The sequence below is a fragment of the Pipistrellus kuhlii genome, unplaced genomic scaffold (genome assembly GCF_014108245.1).
Source record: "Pipistrellus kuhlii isolate mPipKuh1 unplaced genomic scaffold, mPipKuh1.p scaffold_m20_p_22, whole genome shotgun sequence".
Classification (NCBI taxonomy): domain Eukaryota; kingdom Metazoa; phylum Chordata; class Mammalia; order Chiroptera; family Vespertilionidae; genus Pipistrellus; species Pipistrellus kuhlii.
The window spans coordinates 13,042,317-13,064,506 of record NW_023425521.1 but is presented as its reverse complement, the minus strand read 5'-3'; the positions used below and the strand labels follow the sequence as shown (position 1 = coordinate 13,064,506).

Genomic DNA, 22,190 nt, shown 5'->3' with positions numbered 1-22,190 from the left:
GGAGACTTCAACTCAAATTTCTTCAGTCCACTGGAAGAGTCAACATCAACTTCTAAAAGCTCAACCTTCAGACCATCAGAAGGCAACATCCTCATTCCCTGATTGGGCTAAAATTCGCCATCAACTATTGTCCATCACTCTTGACAATGTGGAGATGGGGGTTGTGATAAAACCAAAGCCCCCTACGAAGAATGAACCATCTGTAACTGACAAGGAGGTCTCTTTTTATCCTGCTAAACTTCCAAACCAGCAGAAGACCCCACATCAGCCTAATGTCCTGCAGCAGACTACAGCTCCTCCAAAATACTCTGAGGTGACCCTTACACGTCCACAGCCTGTTCAGGCTCAACAACCAATGCTTCCACATCCACAGCCTGTTCAGGCTCAGCAACCAACCTTTCCACCGATGGACATAAGAAATACCATCACCAAACAACCGACTATGGTAACTGATGCTGTAAGCCAGCAGCAGACTATTGCTCATCCAAAACACCTTAAAATGGCACTTTAATACCCAGAGTCTGTTCAGGCTCTGCAGCCAACAGCTTCTCTCAGTTCACAGTCTCAGTTCACAGCTCTGTCTTTCAACATCGAAGTTCCTCCAGTGACTGCACAGATTGCCACCATGAATATATGTGAGTTCTGCACCTGCAGTATTGGGACACTGTCCTGTATTGGTTTTGGCTCAAACCAGAAGCTGAGCAAAGTGCCTGTGCCAGACCAGCATCTACAATGGCACCTTCACCATCTTGTAAGCATTGCCTTTTCTCACTGATTCTCTGCATCTTGGCTCACATGGCAGCCTTTTCCCTGAGTACTTCCTTGGCCTTCCTCATCTCCCCCCAAACCACTTTGACAGACTCTCTGTTTTTATCTTCTTTGACAACTATTCCTTATCTTTATTCTCCTTAATGCTATTGTTCCCCATTTCACCAGTCTTTTACTTGTAATTGTCCATGTTATTTTTCCTGATCCATACTTTTAGCCCCCCATCATTTCATTCTTTAACCTCTGTTGTCCTCCCACTTTTGCTTCATCCTCTTTACAACAACATGATAATAATCTTTGAATTTTATTGGTGGTGAAACAACAAAGTGTTTAAGATGAGATTCTAGAGCCAGATATGCCATTTATTAGTCTTGGGACTCAATTTCCACAACTTTGAAATGAAGATTAGGATAGTTAACATCTTTAGTATTGTTGTGAGTTTTGAATGAGTTAATATATATAAAGTACTTGTATAAGTGCCTAACATATGTATGTTTGTTAACTATTATTATTTGACCCGTAAGTCATATCTAGAACTCATCTTTGCCCTCTGGCTTTCAATATAAACCACTCATTTTGTGCCCAACTCAGGTGTAAGTACTGGGAAGCCACAGAAATAAGATATTGTCTGTGGAACATTACAGTGGTAGGTAGGGAAGAAAGACAAAGTGCATAAAGAGGGGGTGATAAATATAATTAAGCGCTAAAAGAGATACAGGCCTGTAGTGGTGCTGTAATTCAGCAGAATCTGCAGTGACTGGGGTGTGGAATCAAGGATAAGCTAGAACTTTAGCTGGGACTTAAAGGGTGGCTATGGTTTGGTAAACAGAGAAAAATTAGTGAGAAAAATTTAGGTGGAGGCATGGCTGCAGGAATGATTATGACTTAATAGACAAGTCTGGTTAAAAAGAATTGGTTTCAGAAACAGTGAAAAATATGATTATGAAAAACCTTGACTATCAGCTCTAGAGGTTTGAAAGCTACACAGATAAGGAGACCCACTGAAAGCTTTCAAGTGAGAGAGACAGAAGAATAAAATAAGAGGATTGCCCAGCCATTGTTGCTCAATGATTGAGCATCAAGTCAGGAACCAATAGGTCACTGGTTCAATTCACAGTCAAGGTCCAGCTTGATCCCTGGTGGGGGACATGCAGGAGTCAGCCAATAATGATGTTTCTCTATCGCCGGTGTTCCTAGCTCTCTCTCTCTAAAAAATAAAAAAACCAGCCAACCAACCAACCAAACAAACAAACAAAAAACCAAAAAGGATTATTTTAGATTTCATAGTTAGAGTGATCTAGAGAGGAAGTCTTGACTCAGGGAGACCAAATAGAATACTGTAGGAGTCAAATGAGAATGTGCTGAATCAGAGGGGTTGTGACAGGAGTAGAAAGAAAATCCAGGGAACACTATACAGGAAGAACTGACAAGGTTTGGTAGCTAATTGGAGTCAGGGATGGGATGTACAGGAAAGAGAAAGATCAAATATATCCCTGGAAAATTTCTGTCCTAGATGATGAGGAGAATGATGGTATTATGACAGGCAGACATACAGGAATTGGGAAAGTGAGACAGTTTGAGGAGGTGAGCTCAGTTTGGGCATCTTTCATGGGTGAGCTTAAAGCAACAGGAAGGCTTCTGCTTGAGTGGAAATGTCCACTTAACAGAGGGGCAGGCAGCTACCTGACTTTTTCTAACCTTCCTAAAAAATATGGAAACTGAATAGGTAAGTAGAGGGAAGAGGACAAAGCTAAAGATTCAAAGTCATCCACAGAGGTAGTGTTTTGAAACTGAATCTCAGGAATTTAACAGCTTCTTTTAAACACTTGTAATTCATGGACACATTCTCACTGTTTTGTTTTTAAGTGTCACAGAAGTATCCTACCTAATAAAAGAGTAATATGCAAATTAACCACCACTCTGCTACACCCACTAGCCACGCCCACCAGCCACGCCCACCAGCCAATCAGAGTGAGTATGCAAATAAACCAACCAAGATGGCTACAGCCATAGAGAGCAGGAGGGAGGCTTGGGTTTCCCAGGCAACAGAGAAAGCCAAGCTTTCTGCTTTCCCTTGCCGACCTAAGCCTCCACTGAGGCTACAAGTTTCAATTATAGAGGGTGAACAAATCCAAACAGAATGCCTGCCACCATGGAGCAAGCAGAAGGCTTGGCTCTGCTCCAGGCTACAAAATTTCAATTGTAGAAGCTAAATAAATTCCAGATACCAGGGCCTCCACTTGGGAGTGTGGCTGGCCTGCAAACTATCACAGACCCCTAGCTCAGGCCATCCCACACCCCAAGGGAACCGCCACCCTGATCTGAGACAGCCTTCAGGGCAAACCAGCCGGCCTCCACCCATGAACCAGGCCTCTATCTTATCTAATAAAAGAGTAATATGCAGATTGAATATCACTCCAACACACAATAGCTGCCCCCATGTGGTCAAAGATGGCTGCCCCCATGTGGACACAAGATGGCCACCACAGTTGCGAGGCACCATGCCTGCAAGGGATGGCAGTTGAGAGTGACCAGGCCTGCAAGAAAAGGAAGTTGGAGGTGATCAACCCTGCAGGGGAGAGCAGTTAGGGGTGACCAGGCAGGCAGAGGAGGGAAGTTGGGGGGCAAACAGGCTGGCAGGGGAGCAATTAGACATTAATCAGGCTGGCATGGGAGTGGTTAAGGGGTGATCAGGCTGGCAGGCAGAAGCAGTTAGGGGCAATCAGGAAGGAAGGCAGGTGAGCTGTTGGGAGCTAGCAGTCCTGGATTGTGAGAGGAATCCCAGATTGGAGAGGGTGCAGGCTGGGCTGAGGGACATCCCCCACCCAGGCCCTGTGCCTGAATTTCGTGTACCCAGCCTTTAGTAAAGGATATAATGTGAAAATCCCACCCAACCCTTTCTACCACTCCTGTTACTATTTTGGTGTGTGTCTATTCTTCCAATCTCCCTCTTTCTCTTTTCTTTTTGCATTTTCCCTCTAAAGAGGTAATACTTTACTCCTTACTCAGTGATTTGTGCTTTTCCCTGTCAACTATGTCTATGTCCATTCTAGTCCTCTTATTTCTAACTGCCCTTACAACTCCTAACACCTGTAGAGATTTCCACAGAGGGCACTGAGCCAATGCTTTTCTGTGGCCTGCCATAAGGTTTCTTTACATTTGTTTTCTTAAAATGATAAATTCTTGCTATTTTCCTGTTGAATTATTATTCTCTCGTTGATTTGTAGGAATCATTGTAGACACAAGTGATTTTGAAAAAGAAAAATGCATTCAAAGTAGTTAACTGGCATTACCTATCCAAGAAAAAGAGTTTGGGTTCTGAGGGGAAGCCTCAGGGTGTCAGTGGAGCCACATTATGTCTTTATTAATAATGCAAAGGGAAGCTGTGAAAATTAGAAAGCTGGTATTTTCTACATTTGAATATTCCCCATAAGGTTGCCATGATTGTTCTACTTATTCTGTTCATTTGTTTCTTAGCTATTTAAACATATTAACTGTATTTCTTCACAGAAACTTGCAGGGAAATGCTATTTCATACATTGGTAAAGATACGTGGAAGTCATACCGTTTGGTTGAGAAACTGTGAGTATATTCACTCCAAAAATGAATTTTAAAAAATAACTGTATTGTAAGATGCTTCTTGGTCCATAATTTTGAGGTCAGTAGCTCTGAGGAAAGGTATTTCCTAAATCAACATCTATAGATTGCAATTCTACTTACTTTAAAAATTAAATTTGGTAGGCTCTCTTTAAAATCAGAGTCAAGGTGCCTCGTTTGCGCAGTAGGTAGCGCGTCAGTCTCATAAAATCAGAGTCAATTTAAACTTACTTTCCATTATAACAAGTAATACATTATATAGGATAATCATCCTGTATAATAAAGAGCTAGTAGGCAAATGGTCATTACACCATTACACCATTAACGGCTCAGAAACTCAACACTGGGGAGAGAGGAATGGGAACCAGCCAGGCTACGGCCAAGGAGAGGGGAAAGCTGCCCACCCCGTGGTCCTGGGCACCAACGGCTGGGGCTGCGGCCAGGGAGAGGAATAAGATACACACCCCACAGTCCCAGGCACCAGTGGCTGCGCCTGCAACCTGGCCCCAAAGAGTTACAAGCCGTACACCTCATGGTCCCTGGCACCATTGGCTGCACCTGAGCCTACAGTCCGGCCTGGGAGTGGGATAAGTTGCATGCCCTGGGGTCCCAATAAACTACTCTAGTGCTAATCTATAATTCCTTGCCTACATTCACAATGCAAGGCAATGCTAATTTTAGGTAGAGGTTTGTGAAAATAAAGATGTAATTTTATTTCCCATTCAGGTTTGGCTCCCTGAATTCAATCCATTCAATCCTATTCACGGACCTCTGCCCTAAAGGGATAATCAACAACTGGAAATCACATGCACACTTTTGCATGTATTCAAGAAAGTGTACTTTTCTAAGGAAAGGGTCCATAGCTTTTATAAAATTCTCACAGGACTCTTGTCTCCAAAGACTAAGAGTCAAATGTAGGGGAAAAGAAAGATATTTCTTTTCCTATCTATAAAGCTCATGAGTGATGGTAAGTGGATGATTTGCTTTAAATAAAAGTAGTCTACTGAAAGTGATGTCTGTCATTTTCTGAAATCATGGAAAAAGTATTTATGGAACATCTGCTACGGGCCAGGAACTGTTTTATGTGCCAAGATTACAGGCCCAGGAACAAAGTAGACAAATTACGCCAGTTCTCAAGGCGTTTACAAATGTATAATATGAAAAAACATATATATATATATATAATAAATAAATAGATATAATTTCAAGTATTGATAAGGTCTTTGGACAGACAGAAAGCTGAGGAAGGAAAATGAGTCAATTCTAGAATGGCCTATTGTTTGCACAAAGAAGATGTAAAAAGAAAGATTTGAATAAAGAACAGATTATCTTCCTTCAATTAAATAAAGATTAGGGTATTTCAATGGCACCATTACCCACGTTTCCTTATATATTTTTCTGTGCAGTAAATAGTTGTAGTTATTTTGCATTTTGATCCAGAAATAATGTTTTCATTTTTCAGAAATCTCAGTGGAAATAATTTGAGGGAAATACGTAAGGATTCATTTGAAGGCCTGTTTTCCCTCCAGTACTTGTAAGTTAATTATATTGATTTATGAGTTTTTTAGTTGTAATATCTACAAAATAAATAAAGGGTTCAAATGAGATAATCTCTACAATTTCTCCCAGCAATAAAATTCTACAATTCTGTAAGTCTGTGTTGGACTCCAGCCCATTTCTAGCATTAATATTTCTTAGGGATTTTCATTTTATAATCATATAGACAAGATACAGATAGGAAAAACTCTTCAGGTATTGAGTAAAAGTGGTAATAAGATCTGATTAATTATACACACACATGCACCTTGTTATATGAGTGTTCATATGCTATCTGCTTATAGTTAATTTAGGGGCCATGTGTCATATCCCGCCTGTGTTTGTGTGTTTCTTAGGAGACATAAGTTAAGGATGAATTTTATACTTATGAAGGGCTGTAAAAGAAAAAAGGAAAGAAGAATATGCAAGACAGACTGTCCGTGGCTTGCAAATCCTTACTGTCTGGCCTTTACTGAAAAGGTTTTAAAATGTTGATTTAGTAAAATGAGAGGAATTCAGTTGAACCTCAAATTGTCTTCTGTAGGACATGAAAATATAAAACATTTATATTAATTTGAATGCCATTAACCAGACTTTTTCATAATTTAATATAAATGAGATTAACATTTACACATTAAATGTTTAAGGAGATGAATTATGTAAACAATATTATTAAGAACATATTACGTTACGAAGAGAGCAAATTGGTGTTGAGGGTTTCAATGCAGGAAATGTTATACCAATACTAAAAGTAAATATTTAACATGATGGTTAAGTGGTATTGTTGCAAATGACTACACCAAGTAATAATATCAGAAATGACCCTAATTTCACTAATTTCAAAATAAAAATCTCTCAGCCTCCTTGTCAAGGAATCAGTGTTTGCCAAGTAATTCTATGTACTTAGAATAGAGAGATGCTTTTTGCCATAAAAACTCAATTATGATTCTTGGTCCATTGCATCTAGACTTGTGTATGTCGTTAATTCTTATTAAACTAATTAATTGCGATATTTAGCAAGTGGATTTTTTTTGAAAATATAGAACAGTTAAGTGAAGTAGGTAAAAAGAGCCTCACAAAACACTGACACGTTTGTATTGTCAAACCTTTCAAGCTTCAGAGGGACATTACTTTTGTATTGGTCTTGCATCTTGCTTCCAAACCTTACATACAGTTTGGAGGAAATAAAATTAAGTAAATAACTGCTCAATAGGTTAGGTCATTCATTACTTCTGCTGTGAAATACTTTGTAAGCTAACTATTTCTTGCTAGATTTGTATCCCCATCCAATAAAAAATGCCAATCAGTAAGCAAGCTTAAAAAGAACATGCCAAGCACTGTACCTAGAACTAAGGCCCAAAGATAGGTATCTCAAGCTCCCTATCCTTCTGGTAATTCATGATCTCATAGGGAAAAAAACATATAAACTCAAACCATAGAGCACAAGTACTAAGGGGAAGATGATGTGCTGCAGTGGCACACAAGTGGGAGCCATGAAATCATAAAACTACATTTGTTTTAAAAGTCATTTTTCTCTCTACTTACCAGCTGTTTGTTTATTCTATAAATATTTGAATTATACCTGTTCATGTCTCAGTAGACAATGCAATGAGCCAGATCCAGTCCATACTTTGAGTTTTGCTCAGAGGAAATAGGATACAAACATAAGTGCATTAAACAGAAGAAATGGATATAGACAATGAGAGATATAAATTTGTTTTGGTCAGAGCAGATGGAAAAGAGACTTCAAGATGGATCAGCAAAGATGTTAGTAGAGCAAAGCTGTTTGAACAGGACCTTGAAGGTGCTTTGGGATCATCAGACAGATATCTTGGATGAAATTAGCTTGCAAAAGGAGCCTAGGGAGAGGCAACACACAAGAAAATTACTTTGAGTATCTCTATAGTACAAGTAGGGAAAGTAGGGAGATTAGAGCCAGATCTTCTGGTGCTTTGAATGCCAAGAACCACGTTATCACAGCAGTGCTCCAGGAGAAAGTTTAGCCTACAACAGAGTCACTTGGAGGGCTTGTTAAAACTCAAGCTGCACCCCTGGTTACTAATTCAATGGATCCAGAGTTGGACTGAGAATTTGCATATTCAACAAGTTCCCAAGTGATGCTGGCTGTTATTTGAAATTCACTCTTGGTGTGTTAATTGGTGACTGTGTGTCAGGATGGTTTAGCAAGGGGGAGATTATAGATGGAAATACCAGCCAGAAGCAGGTATACCCATCCAGGAGAAAAGTGAGGGACTCAAGTGGAATCAGTGGAAATAAGACAGTCAATTACAGAGGAGAGATGGTGTTTTCAAATAAAAATCCAGCACCATGTTGTTTTCTGTTGTCCCACCACTGTACAACTGAAGCAATTCAATTCATGGGTATTAAAGTAATGCAAAATAAGAAATGAAATTCCATTAGTATAATAGAAAGTATCATTAGTTCAAAGTTCTGTATTAGTTCAAATTCCTGTGTTATTTAGAACAGTCACTTCCTTTTAAGTTATATGAAAAGGCATCTTTTATTTTTTCTGGTATTGAATTTGCCTAGAAAAACAGAACTAAACCAGGAGGTGTGTAGATGTGAGATTATTTCTTTTAATCTCACATGAAGATATATAAACTTAGAGCACATAATCTAAATTTGATGAGACCACAAAGGTCTTCTAATCAATTCTTCTGATCTCAGGAAAGATTTCCTTCAAAATCTATCAAGACATATAATTGTATTTTGTATTTATGAAGATCATGAAGGTGAGAGTCTTAAGAGAGGTGAGGGCAGCGTAAGGGGCTCTGGATAGTTCAAAGTACAATTCTTAAGGTTGAGAGTTTAGACTAAAGCTGCGTATTCAATATTATTCTAACCTCTGACCAATTATTGCCACTCGTTAGATATCTAATAGCTAATTGAGGCATTATTTTATTTTCCTAGAGATTTATCCTGCAACAAAATAGAATATATTGAAAGAAATGCCTTTGAGTCACTACCTTTTCTACAATATATGTAAGTTATAAATATAACTTCCTTGTGTTTAGAAATTTTATAAAACATAATTGTAAACCTCTTTGTTATTTATTTTGCAGTAAGATTAAAATTTTATTAGTAGAAAGCTACTAAAGTTATGTAGCAAATCCTATTTGTCTCTAGCATAGATTAGTGTGAAAATTCTCTCACATTCAGAACGAACCATTCTATGGTTCTCAATCAGGGTGATTTTGTACCAGGTGAAACTTGGCAGTATTCAAAGAGAGTTTTAGTTGTCAGAACTGTAGATTTGCTCCTGGCATCTAGTGGGTAGAGGCTAGAGTTATTGTTGTTAACATACTACAAGGCACAGGACACCCCCCATAATAAAAAAACATCTAGCCCAAAATGTCAATAGTGTGGAAGTTGTGTATCCCTCTTCTAAAGAAAGATCAATTAATGAAAGTATTTTTGAGCGCTTACTGTTCTGTAGCTAATGCACAACATGTATAAACATGAAAGCATAAACCATAAGCAAATATCTCTCACAGTGAGATTTATTGAGTGTACAGAGGGATTATTGTTGTTTTATCATATATAAATTAGAATCTCTGATAAAAGATAAATGATCTGAAAGAATTCTTTTTCTCTTATTTTGCTGTGTCTTTTTTTTTCTTCTTCTTTTTTTCTTCTTTTGTAGAAATATCGGTTGCAATTCCATCACAAAAGTGAACTTTGGGACATTTCAGGCCTCACATGGAATGCAATTTTTACACAAGTTGTAAGTGAAATAGAAGATGAACTTATGTAAAAAGCTTTGTGTAAAAACATACACTAATTGGTGGGCTGGGTATAAGTTCAGTTTGAACTCTTTTGAAAAGTGTGGCTAAAGAGTCCTTCTTTTTTCCTTTCAAATGAGGAAACTAAGGTACAAAGAGGTCTAACTCATATATGGCATGCTCTGCTTTCTCCAGAACTAACCTTTGGCATGTGCAATACAAGGCACTAAGCAGATAACATTCAAAGTATCACTATCATGGGAATCCCAGTATTGCTTCTGCTCCAATATGTGAATGGTCTTTGAAATTCCCCTTCTGAATTTGACTTTGATTCCTGCTCATGTGTAAAGTTCCTAACTGCTCATATGTATGCAACATAGAACTGAAAGAATTACGTTTCAGTCAGAGTTCTCCAGGGAGCAAAAGATGTGGATGCTTCCACATGAGTCTCTTTTAAATGGAAAAGCAGTAAGAATTCCTAAAAGGCTGCCACAGGGCACAGCTTTTCCCAATCAGAACATTATATTTCAGAATCTATATACATCTGAAGTGAATCTTTGAAGTATGGGAAAATATGCTGTTTATGTTAAGTTGTGGTGTGAAAAAGTGTTCCAAGTGATGCTGGAACTAAGAAAAATACATAGCTGTAGCCTCATTCCAATTTCTTTCCTGACTACCCCTCAGTATGAAGTATGGGTTTTATTCCCTTTCAGCTAGAAAATTCTATGATTTCTCTGTGGCACAAGCAAATCATAGTGGATATGTTCAGTGGCCTGAAAAGGATTTTAGACTTAAGATGAATATTGTCTTGCAATCTTGTCTTTGGAAAAGACTGTCTTATTGTCTTGTGGTACAGAAATCCATTTTCTTCATTTCATTTTTGGATAACTCATTGCTCAATGTGTATAGAATTAACAACTAATTTTTTCATATTGGTCTTGTATCCTGCGACCTTGCTGAACATATTAGTGGTAATAGTTGTGTTTGTTTTCTTAAAATATACTTTTATTGATTTCAGAGAAGAAGGGAGAGGGAGAAAGAGAGAACAACATCAGTGATGAGAGAGAATTATTGATCTGCTGCCTCCTACATGTCCCACACTGGAGATCAAGCCTGCATCCTGGGCATGTACCTTGACCAGGAATTGGTCGATGCTCAACCACTGAGCCACACCGGCCAGGCTAGTGGTAATAGTATTTTTATTTTTAGATTCCTGGGAATATGTCTCATGGTCTTCCAGTTTCCTGGGCATATGTTGGAGTAATTCCAAGTCTCTATGGACATCTCATTTCTCAGCTTTTCCTTTCAACTTTTTTTGTTAGCCTATTTTTTATACCAACTTTTATCCATTGCCTCAGCAGTTGCCATGTTAAAACATATACATGAAGTGGTTTTCACAAAATACCCTCTGAGGACAGAGGCTTTAGAGGCTAGGCTGCTCTCAGGTCAAAAACAAGCCTTTAAAGTGTGGTCTTCCAGGAAACCGTCAGACAGGTAGTCGACAGTTCTTTGGGAATATGATTTCATTCCGTTCTGCTTTCTGTGGTGCTGGGGCTGTGGGCAGTTTTTCAAGGTTACCCCAGAGAGGGAGAAAAAAGCTCTAGGATGAGTTAAAGCAACACAGAACACCATTCTTACAGAAATCAATAATTTCTCTTGACTAAATGTTCCCTGGGTTCTTCGAAGCCTAATGGTTAAACTTACAGAGTTTGAGAAAGTTGATTCTGACCATATTTTGCCAGTTGTTTTTTAGGAATGAATTTCTACGTGTCCTTCCTTACTCCACCATTCTCACTGATTTGCCTACAACATGGTTTTAAATTTCTAAAGTCTCAGTGACTATAAGCTAGTTAAATATTTAATCATGGGTGATCATTTTGCAAACAGGAATAAAAAGAAAAAGTGTAATTCCCATAGAGGCTGTCCCAGATGGGTACATGAAATTTGAAAAGGTATTTCTATACCTAGTGGTCTCAGAATTAAGGTTAAAATAACAGCTATTTTCAACCCTTTTTCTTCATAGAGCTTAAACATGGATGTTAAGGTCAGAACAGAGTTCAAATTCCAGCTCTGCTTTTCACTAGCTTGACAATCTAGGACAACTTATATAACCTCTCTGTACCTCAGCTTCCTCATTTGTAGCGGGGTAATAATATATATCATTAAAGTTATTGTGAGGGTTAAATATGAAATGTTCATCACAGATGCCCAGCAGCCTAATAGATCTTAGCTGTGATAATCATCTTTATAATAGTCTGCAAAAATATTCTAATGACTTTTGAGTAGTTATCCTAAAGGCAGATTTTCTTTTCTTCTTGTTTTTTGTTTGTCTTGTTTTACTTGTATGTTTTATAGAATTGAGAAGAACATTCAGTTTAGCATCGGGCATAAAAATGTGTGTCAATTGACAAATTTGTTCATTTTATTGATATGTAATCAAAATGTTATTGATTTATTAAACAAACATCTATTAAATACCTAGTAAATGTCAGGCACTAACAGTCCAAGAAATTGACAGGTTAAACAAGTGATCTACATACGATGTAACAAAGTCTTTGATACAAAAATACACATGGGAGTATGTGATAGGAGCATGCTTTCACCACTTCCTCATAGATTTATCCTTTTTGCTTTTGCTCCAAAATCAAGGAGTTAGACCTATTTTTCTCTTTAACTGGTGGCTTAAAATATTTTTAAAAATTTCTGGAGATAAGAAAAGCATCTTGAATTATGGAGGACATTAGAAATAATATTTCCTGTTGAGCAGGAGCTTCCTATCAGCATAGTCACTAACAGGGTTTTCTTTTTTTCTCTTTTAAAATACATGTATATTGATTTCAGAAAGGGTGAGGGAGAGATAGAAACATTAATAATGAGAATCATTGATTGGCTGCCTCTTGCACTCCCCATACTGGGGTTCAAACCCGCAAACCTGGGATTGTGCCCTGACCTGGGAATCGAACTGTTACCTCCTGGTTTATATGTAGGTCAATGCTCAACCACTGAGTCAAACTGGCCAGGCATTAATAGCGTTTTCAATCTAAAAAGTTCTTTGGCATACTTTTTTATTTGCTATCTACTTTCTCCCATTTTTTCTTTACATGCTCTTCTCCATTTTATCATTTAGAGACCTGGGTAATTACCCAAAAAAGAATGCTTTAGGGATTCTTAAGGGTGATCCAAAGGTAAAACAGAAAATTATTTTTTTAACATTCAAGTTTTGTACCAACAAAATGAATATAAGCTTTCATGGCAGTTATTGAAAATGCAGACAGATTTAATTATATTGTATTTTTCAGAATTCTCAATCGTAATCCTTTGACAACTGTTCAAGATCCGTATCTTTTTAATTTGCCAGCATTGAAACACCTGTAAGTATTGCAACAGTTTCATGGCTTATGATATTATTTCTGCTCTTTCTTACTTTCAACAAAGATTAAATATTTTGCATTTTGATTAAAAAGTCATAATTTAAATTTTACCTGGGTTATTGAAAGTGACTATTGGCACAGAAAAATCATTATTATTATTATTTTATAAATTATTTTTTCTATTTTTTAGATTTACTTATTCATTCATTTTAATTTATAGCCCGCATATAATAGTACATTCTTATTACTCCATATTTACATGACTTACAATGCATTGGTGAAATTGCAAGCTTATCAGAGCATTATGCCTTTTTTTTTTTAATTATTGATTTTTTACAGAGAGGAAGAGAGAGGGAGAGTTAGAAACATCGATGAGAGAGAATCATAGATCAGCTGCCTCTTGCACACCCCCTACTGGGGATGTGCCCGCAACCAAGGTACATGCCCTTGACCGGAACCGAACCCGGGACCTTTTAGTCCGCAGGCTGACGCTCTACCCACTAAGCCAAACCGGTTTCGGCTGGCACAGAAAAATTATTAAGAAAGACTGTACAAGGGCATAATAGCCAGGAGAGGAAGGGAGAAAGGAAGCAGTCTTGAAGAACATATTCCAACATGAAACATGTAGATGCATGCACAAGTACCATGGATCTCAGGAGGAAAAAAAGGAATAAGTTGTAATATTTAAAGATATTTAAAGAATAATCAAGTGGTGGTTGCAATTGAGAAAGACAAATAGGATAATGGTAAAAAAATAACAAACACAGATTGTACTGTTCACCAAAGTAATTAATTTGATGATGCAAATAAATTTAAATTTTTCAAGAAGAGCTCTCGGGAAATACCATCTATGGCAAATAAATTCTTGAGTTGGCTTGAATTAAAGTAACCAGATGTTGTAAATTTCTTTTTAAATATAGAATTTTTGTCTTTGAGTTCATATCATGCCTGTTTGGTCCTTCTCCTTCAGAGACATGGGAGGAACCCAAGTGTCACTTATAGCACTTGATAACATCCTCAAGATGTCCCTTACACTGGAGAAACTGTAAGCTGGTTTTCTTATATTTATTTTCACTTAGTTATTATTTTAGGTTCGCTTTATTATTTTTGTAAGTCATGTTAATTGAGGTATACTTTTTATTAAATAAAATTCACTCTTTTAAAATATATTTTATTGATTTTTACAGAGAGGAAGGGAGAGAGACAGAGAGCTAGAAATGTCGATGAGAGAGAAACATCGACCAGCTGCCTCTTGCACACCCCGCACTGGGGATGTGCCCGCAACCAATGTACATGCCCCTGACCAGAATCGAACCCGGGACCTTTCAGTCCGCAGACCGACGCTCTCCCACTGAGCCAAACCGGTTTCAGCTAAAATTCACTCTTTTAACCCTGGCCAGTGCTTCTGAATGCTTAGAGCACTGGCCCCACACTATAGGGTCCCAGGTTTAATTTCCAGTCGAGAGCATGTTCCTGGGTTGCAGGTTTGATCCTTGGCCCGGGTTAGATGCCTCCAGAAGGCAACCAATCAATGTGTTTTTCTCATATCAATGTTTCTCTCTCTCCATCGCCCCGCTCCCCATCCTCCCTCCCTTCCTCAGGTGAGGATTAACAAAAACAAACACAAAAACAAAAAAACACTTTTAAAGTGTACAGCTTAGTGAATTTTGATAAACGTGTGGTTTTGAGCAATGCCACCATCTGTTAGAGATACAGAACACTTTTATCATTCCATAAAGGCTCTTCATGTTTCTTTGCAGTCAATTCTTCCACCACCAGCCCTTGGTGAGCATCAATCTGATTTTTGTCATTTGAACATTGCCTTTTCCAAGATATCTTACAAATGAAATAATGTCGAGTGTAGCCTTTTGTATTTGGCTTCTTTCGTGTAGCATAACCCCCTTTTAAAAATACATTTATACATGTTACTGCTTCTATTATTCTTTAGTTTTTATTGCTGCATAGTTTGTTTCTGCAGTCATCAATTAAGGATATTTGAGTTCCTGGTTTTTTGGTTATTGAGAATAAAGCTGCTAAAAACACCCACATGACTCAGCCATGAGTACGTAACTCAATGGTTGAGAGTCCACCTATGAATCAGGTCATGCTTCAATTCCCAGTCAGGGCACATGTATGGGCTGTAGGCTTGCAGGAAGTATCTGTCTAGACAGTTTATTACAAAACTTATTGCATCTCTGAAATCAATAAAAATATATTTTAAAAGAATAAAATACAAACACTCATATACAGATCTTTGTGTGAAAATACATTTTCATTGTTTTCGGGCAAAATACCTAAGGTGGGGTTGCTGCACCATATGCAGAATGCATATCTAACTAGTAAAGAAACTGCTAAACTGTTCTAAAGTGGTTGTACCATCCTGCCTTCCCATCAACAGTAGATGAGAGCTGCAATTGCTTCATATTTTCACCTGACCTTTATATTTGTATGTTTTTAATTAGTCTTTCTAGTAGGAATGTATTTATATTGCAGTGTGGTTTTAATTTGCATTTCTCTGATAACTGATGGTGTGGGATGTCTATGTGAAAATATCTTTTTCATTGAAGTGTCTGTTCAAGTCCATTTTTTAATGGAAAGTGCTCATTTATATATATATATATATATATTATTGAAGTTTTACAGAGAGGAAGACAGAAGGATAGAGAATTAGAAACATCGATGAGAGAGAAACATAAATTAGCTGCCTCCTGCACACTCCCTATTGGGTATGTGCCTGAAACCAAGGTACATGCCCTTGATCGAAATCAAACCTGGGACCCTTGACTCCGAAGGCCAACACTCTATCCACTGAGCCAAACCTATTAGGGCCAAATCCACTTTTTAATTGGATATTTATTTTATTGAGTTTCAAGAGTTTTATAAGTCCTTTCTGTAAGATACGTGTTTAGTAAACATCTTCTCCGAGGTTGTGACTGTGTCTATTCAATTAAAAGTATCTCTGAAGACCAAAAGTTTTTAATTTTGATAAACTCTTAATTCATCAAACTAATTCAGCAATTTTTTTTTCTTATTTGGTTTGTACTTTACTGTTCTTACCTAAGAGCTAGAAGCCTGATGCACGAAGATTCATGCTAGAATGGGCTTTCTTTTCCCCAGCTGCCAGCACTGCCTTTCCACTCTGACCCAGCCCCTTCCACTCAGGCCATGGAGCCACCTCTTTCTGCTCAGGGAGCTTTCTCTTTCCGCTCAGACTCCGCCTTCCCACACTGTCCAGAGGCCCTGAGAGATCGAGGGCTGGAGGTAGGGAGGGGGGGCAGAACACCTGCTTTGTTGCCATTGCGACATCCCAAGCGTCATGCCCCTGTCACTTGGCACTTGTGTATGCAAATTAACTGTCATCTTGGTTGGATTAATTTGCATATCATTCCTGATTGGCTGGTGGTATAGGAGAGGTACGGCCAATTTACATGTTTGTCTATTATTAAGTAAGATTTCCTGTGTAAGAACCCATCGTCTAATCCAAAATCACATGGATTTTCTCTTATGTTTTCTTCTATATGTTGTCTAGTTATGTTTAGGTCTATGATCCATTTTGAGTAATTTTTATATATGGTATAAATTAAGGATCAGGAGTTTTTTTTGTTTTGTTTTTAAAAATATTTCTGTGAACCCCTATTGTGACATTTTATTACAGAACTTACTGCATTTTAAAATGTGCTCCCCCTCCCAATATGGCAGGCTAATAGAAACTTGCTGTTACGCTAAGGATAACTGAGGAGATTACATGAAATTAGTATAGGAAAGGGCTCTGCTCTTACCAGTGTGCTCCAACTGCCTTTGACAGGCCAGCCTACAAATGACTATTGTCTGCACATTGTTGTATCTGTTGGTGATTGTCAAACTTCATCTTCCTCAGTTCTCCCACAGCATCTGCCATAGTCAATCCTTCCCTTGTCAGATGACTTCCTCTAGGATATTCAAAATCGTTGCTCTGTAGAACTGCAATACTATTAATGCACTGAAGAAATTAAATTCCTTCACTGTAGTATTACATAATAGTTAAAATTCCAATTTTCCCAGTTGTCTAAATCATTTATTTCTAACAACTTTTTGAGGTATAATTAACATATGATAATTTCTATTTACAAATGTATATTGTGTTTATATACACTCATGTTTTCTTGTACAAATTTTATAGTTCTAGGTTTCACATTAGGCCTTTCAACCAATATATATTCATACACCACGAAACCATCACTAAAATCAAACTAGCTATAACCTCAGAAATTTTCATCATGTCTCTTTCTAAAGTTTCCTTCCATTCCTCCTTGCCATCCTCAATTCCTGTGCAAGCATCTTTCTATTTTCTCTTACTATAGGTTAGTTTGCATTTTCTAGAATTTTATATAAATGGAATCATACAGTATCTACTTTTTTTCTAAGTGGCTTCCTTTACTCAGTTGATTATTTTAAGATTCATTCATGTTGTTATGTGTATAGATAATTCATTTCTTTTTATTGCTGAAAAGTATTCCATTACATATAAATATATCAGTATTTTTCAACTGATGTCTCAGTATTGATGGCTATTAAAGTTGTTCCAATTTTTCACTATTACAAATAAAGCTATTATGAATATTTACATACAAGTCTTTTTATGGAAATATACTTCTATTTCTCTTGATTAATACCTGGAAGCAAAATGACTGGAACAAATAGTAGGTGTATGTTTAAGTTTTTTAAAAAAAACTATTTCCAAAGATGGTTGTATGATTTTTACATCCCCACCATTGTATGAGAATTTCATTTTCTTCACATGTTTGTCAATACCTGGTATGACCATTCTGTTCAATTTTAGTTTAAATAGGTATGTAGTGGTATCTCAGTGTAGGTGTAATTTGCATTTTCCTAATGTTTTATAATGTAAAATATATTTTATATGTTTATTTGCCATCTGTATATCTTTGAATCATTTATCTATTTTATATTGAGTTTTGGATATTTACATATTCTGGAAACAAGTTCTATATTAAATATGTCAGTTGGTAAGTATTTGCTCCCATCCTGTGGCTTGTTTCTTCATTCTCCCAAGTGTTCTTTGTAGGGCAGAAATTCTTAATTTCGATAATGTTCAGTTAATCCCTTTTTTGTTTTTTATATTCTGCCTTTAGTATTGTATCTAAGAAATCTTGCCCATTTTAAGGTCATAAAGATTTTCCTGTATGTTTCCTTGTTGAAGTTTTATAGTTCTAGGTTTTACATTTAGATCTTTCAACCAACTTAAGTCCATTTCTGTATATGGTTTGGGTTGAAATTCTTTTTTTTTATATGGATATATCCAATTGTCCTAGCACCATTCGTTGAAAAGACTATTCTTTCTTTATTTTTTAGCTGGCATTAGTCTATAAATAGCTTTTCCTTTCTTTTTTAGTATCATTGTGAACTCATGAGCTCTTCTTTAAAATAATTACTTTATATTTTATTAACATTATTTTTTGTGGTTGGGAGAAAGAGATACATTTGAATTAAACTACAGATCAGTGTCACCCAGTTCCAATCCCTATCACTTTTATTCTAGGCATCCCATACCTACTGCCATTCTTACCCTTCTGTCGGGCACTTTGTTCCTCTCTTCTATTTACTTACAATATTCAGGAGTAGGTAATGGCCAACTGACCCCTACAAAACTCTTCAGGAGATATGCCCCAACAATTCTCTTTGCCCAGCCCTGTGGTAGCCTTGGCCTATCTCTTCTACCTCCTCAGGTAACTCCTTTGCCACTAATTTAATCCTTTGCATTTCCATAGGATCTTACCTACCCATTTGGCCTGCTGCCTCTGCCAATTTAAAAACAATATTGAGGCTTTTGCCAAGACAATCAAACTTCACTGTGACGAGTGTCAGGCAAAGAAACATTGTGGTGAGTTTAAACTGCCCATGATAAACTTTTTAATTTTTATTTTGTTTTTATTTGTAATCAGGAATGATGTTTGTAAGTAAAGTAACTGCATTATTTTTATTCATTCACTCAGAGTTCAACTCTAACATTTTAAGCACGACTCCTTGCTAAAAGTCAGATGAAGGGGAAGGGTATTGACAGGAATGGCCACATGGTGTGTGCTGTGCTCTCTGCTGGGTTCTTTACTTCCAAATGAGAACTTGTTCATTAGTGTATCAGTTTGTAAACTGTTTTGTATGCATTAGGTTTCAATTACCATTTACCAAGTAGGACAGACATAGATACATCTTTGTTTTAGCAAGTTATGAAAAGAGTACAAATGGTGCTGTTTTATGTTTTATATGGAAACAGAATTTTTGGATCCATCACCAGAAGCTGCTAACCAGCCATTCTAAGGCATGGGAGGCTTTTTATTCTTACTGTCCATCTCTGTACTTGCTCTGAAGCACAAGGTTTTCTATTCTCCCAACACTCGTGTGCTTTTAAGTATTTTTCTACACATTAGGTTTATTGGCAGCTACTTTGATAACTTCCAAAGTGTACTTCCATGTCCAGATAACTTGAATATGGATTTCTGTCAGTGATCTGGAGCACACCATAAGTAAGACTGCTGTGCTACTTTACATGAAGTCAGTGTTGGTTATTTTTCAAAACCATGTTTTGACCAATTATATTACTCCCTCCTGCCCAACAGTGGGCAGAACAGGCATTTTAATCTCCTTTTACAGGTGAGTAAAAACGAGATCAGAAAGAGCTAAGAGCTGTCACCGAGTGCCCAGGTCTCCAGCTCCCAGTTTTGGGCTCTGCAAGCCGTGCTCTTTCCCAGGACTTCCCTCCTTCTCTGACCCTTACCTCCACCAGCAATACTTTTAATTCTTCTGAAAATTCTTGTGTTCTAGCTGCACAATGGTACACTTGAGCTTCACACAATCTGAAGCTTTGGATGGTTCCCCAAGTAAAGCTGAAAATATAGGAAATGACATGAAATGATAGGAAAGTAGGCATCTGACAAAAGTCATTTTTTCCCTTCTGTATTTTAGACCACCAAGTATTATTCCATAGTTTATTGAACATTCCACAGTGGTACACAACCTGGCAAGTCTGTTAAATGTACATCCCAGATGCCTGTCCAAATCTTAAGCACAGAGAGAGGGTAGACATGTTTTTTCCTGTGTAGAGCCTTCCGTTATGGCGCTGGCATATGTGGAAGGAGGGCCCAAGTAAGGAACCAGTGGGCTAGTGGAGAAGGAGTGTCCAGATGAGGACCTGTTAGCAGTGGGTGTTGATCATGGTCGTCTGTGATGGTAGCAAGAACACGGGCACCCTGAAGAGTGGAGAGAGGAAGCCTCAGGCTCCCTCCGCATCCGAGACAGCACAGGATGGGGTGCGTGGGTGTGAGGAGTCACAGTAGATCTGCAGAGAGTCTAACTGAGTGGGTCTTGAGCCGTGGCTTTTCTCCAGTAACCGGCAATTGGCCGTTGGGGACCAATGGAATAATCCTAAACATAGTCACTATATGTCATGATATGGAATGTTCTAAGTAAATAACCACTTTTTAAAAAGATGCAGTTTCTTCTTTTATTGTGTTGAAAATCATAGGTCTAAGTTGGGATATATTTTTCTCCTCTCTAAATGGCACTCAAATATTTGCTGATTCCCTATTTATTTGACTGTGATGTATGGCTGTGGACTGATAAATAACTGTCCCATGAGTCTTTCAATATAAATGTGATCTCTTTTTTGACAGACGTAAAAGTACTTTCAGAAGGACCATTCATGAAAGTATTAAGAGACCGGAAGAACTACAACAGCTCTGAGCTGATTATTGAGCCAGAGAGAACATCCTCACAGAAAAATAGCAACACTTTGACAGCCTTCATGAGTGAGCAGCTAGACTTTAATGATAAAAAAAAAAAGATATTATTAGTGTACTGAATTACATATTGCCTTATTTCATTTTTTAAAATAAATTTTTATTGACTTTGAGAGAGGGAGATAAAAACATCAATGTTGAGAGAGAATAATTGATCTGCAGCCTCCTCCAGGCCCCTCACTTGGAATGGAACCTGCAACCCAGGCCTGTGCCCTGATCAAGAATCGAACCATGACCTCCTGGTTCATAGGTCAATGCTCACCACTGAGCAACACTGGCCTAGCAACCTTATTGGAGGGAATATCTTCTCGGAGGAATATCTACAAGATACAGAATCAGTGTTATTACCGTTCATTAAACTCCCTTTTTCAAATGTACACAATGCAGATATGCCCCAGAGTTATTTGGTAAACAACAGAGGGAACCCTTCTCTTAAACCTGAATTATACAAATCAAGTTTCAAAAGTAAATTGAGGAAACTATTTTCTGGAACAGGCCTCCTGATGAAACTGCTTGATGAGCAGCAGGAAGTAAAGGTTTCCAAGGGAGAGTGGGATACCGAACCATGGAAAAGTGAGAAGATGGAGACCCTGGAGGAAGCGGAGGAGGAGGAGGCACCTGAGGTGAGGACAGCTCCTGTAACACGGAACCTGGGCTTTTACTCCGTTTAGGACATGCCATGAAAGCACTCAGCTAGGAAGACCAGGGGCAGCTTGTCTGGATTTTATCTTGACCATGTAACTTTGGCTAAAATAGTGATCTCCCTTTTTGTTCATTTAGGAATTATGCCATGTTCTAGGGTAGAGGAGAAGAGGACCTAACACCCAAAATAAGTAAATTGTGCAAGTCAATGCTGATTCTCAGATTACATAACATATGAGATTTGGTATGTTCCTAAAGACCTATTTGCTAGCTATTCACCTGGAAGAGTGGGATTTTAGAATAATAGTTACGAATAGTTAGCTATTCTCTAGAATAGGCTAGATAATAGTTATTTTTTTTATCCCATCCATCTCTTTAATGTTTTTTTTTTTAATGTTCTTTTTTTTCTTTTTTCTTTTTCTCCAGCTCACAAAAGAAGTGCCAAAATTTAGGAAATATAATACCATCCTAATAGCATCACCTGTGATTGCAGTAGTGGCATTTTTTTTTGTGGTTTTCTGTTTCATTGCGGTAAGACAATAGTTCTATTTCTAAGAGATTTATTGGGAATTATCTGCTGAATGTTATCTAAAATAGCAAATAAAATGCATTACAAGGTGTTAAATTAGGGACTTTGAAAGAGTCCAAGACTATTCAACTGCGTTCCTGTCCTCAAAAAAATTATCATCTCACTTAAAAGGGAAGGAATCAAAGCTTTAGAGACAGTGGTCATTGTGATG

General features: G+C 37.6%; 1 protein-coding gene across 1 annotated transcript; it reads left to right on the top strand.

Moving 5' to 3' along the window:
• The first annotated feature begins 154 nt into the window (after window positions 1-154).
• LOC118726594 (leucine-rich repeat-containing protein 37B-like) lies at window positions 155-21,804 on the top strand. The gene is given in 12 exon segments (XM_045586053.1): window positions 155-457; window positions 539-720; window positions 722-751; window positions 4,279-4,350; window positions 5,828-5,899; window positions 8,833-8,904; window positions 9,566-9,646; window positions 12,944-13,015; window positions 13,986-14,060; window positions 18,784-18,968; window positions 20,683-20,817; window positions 21,304-21,804. Coding segments are annotated over 12 exon segments (1,455 nt in total). The 3' UTR covers window positions 21,480-21,804.
• Window positions 21,805-22,190: the final 386 nt, after the last annotated feature.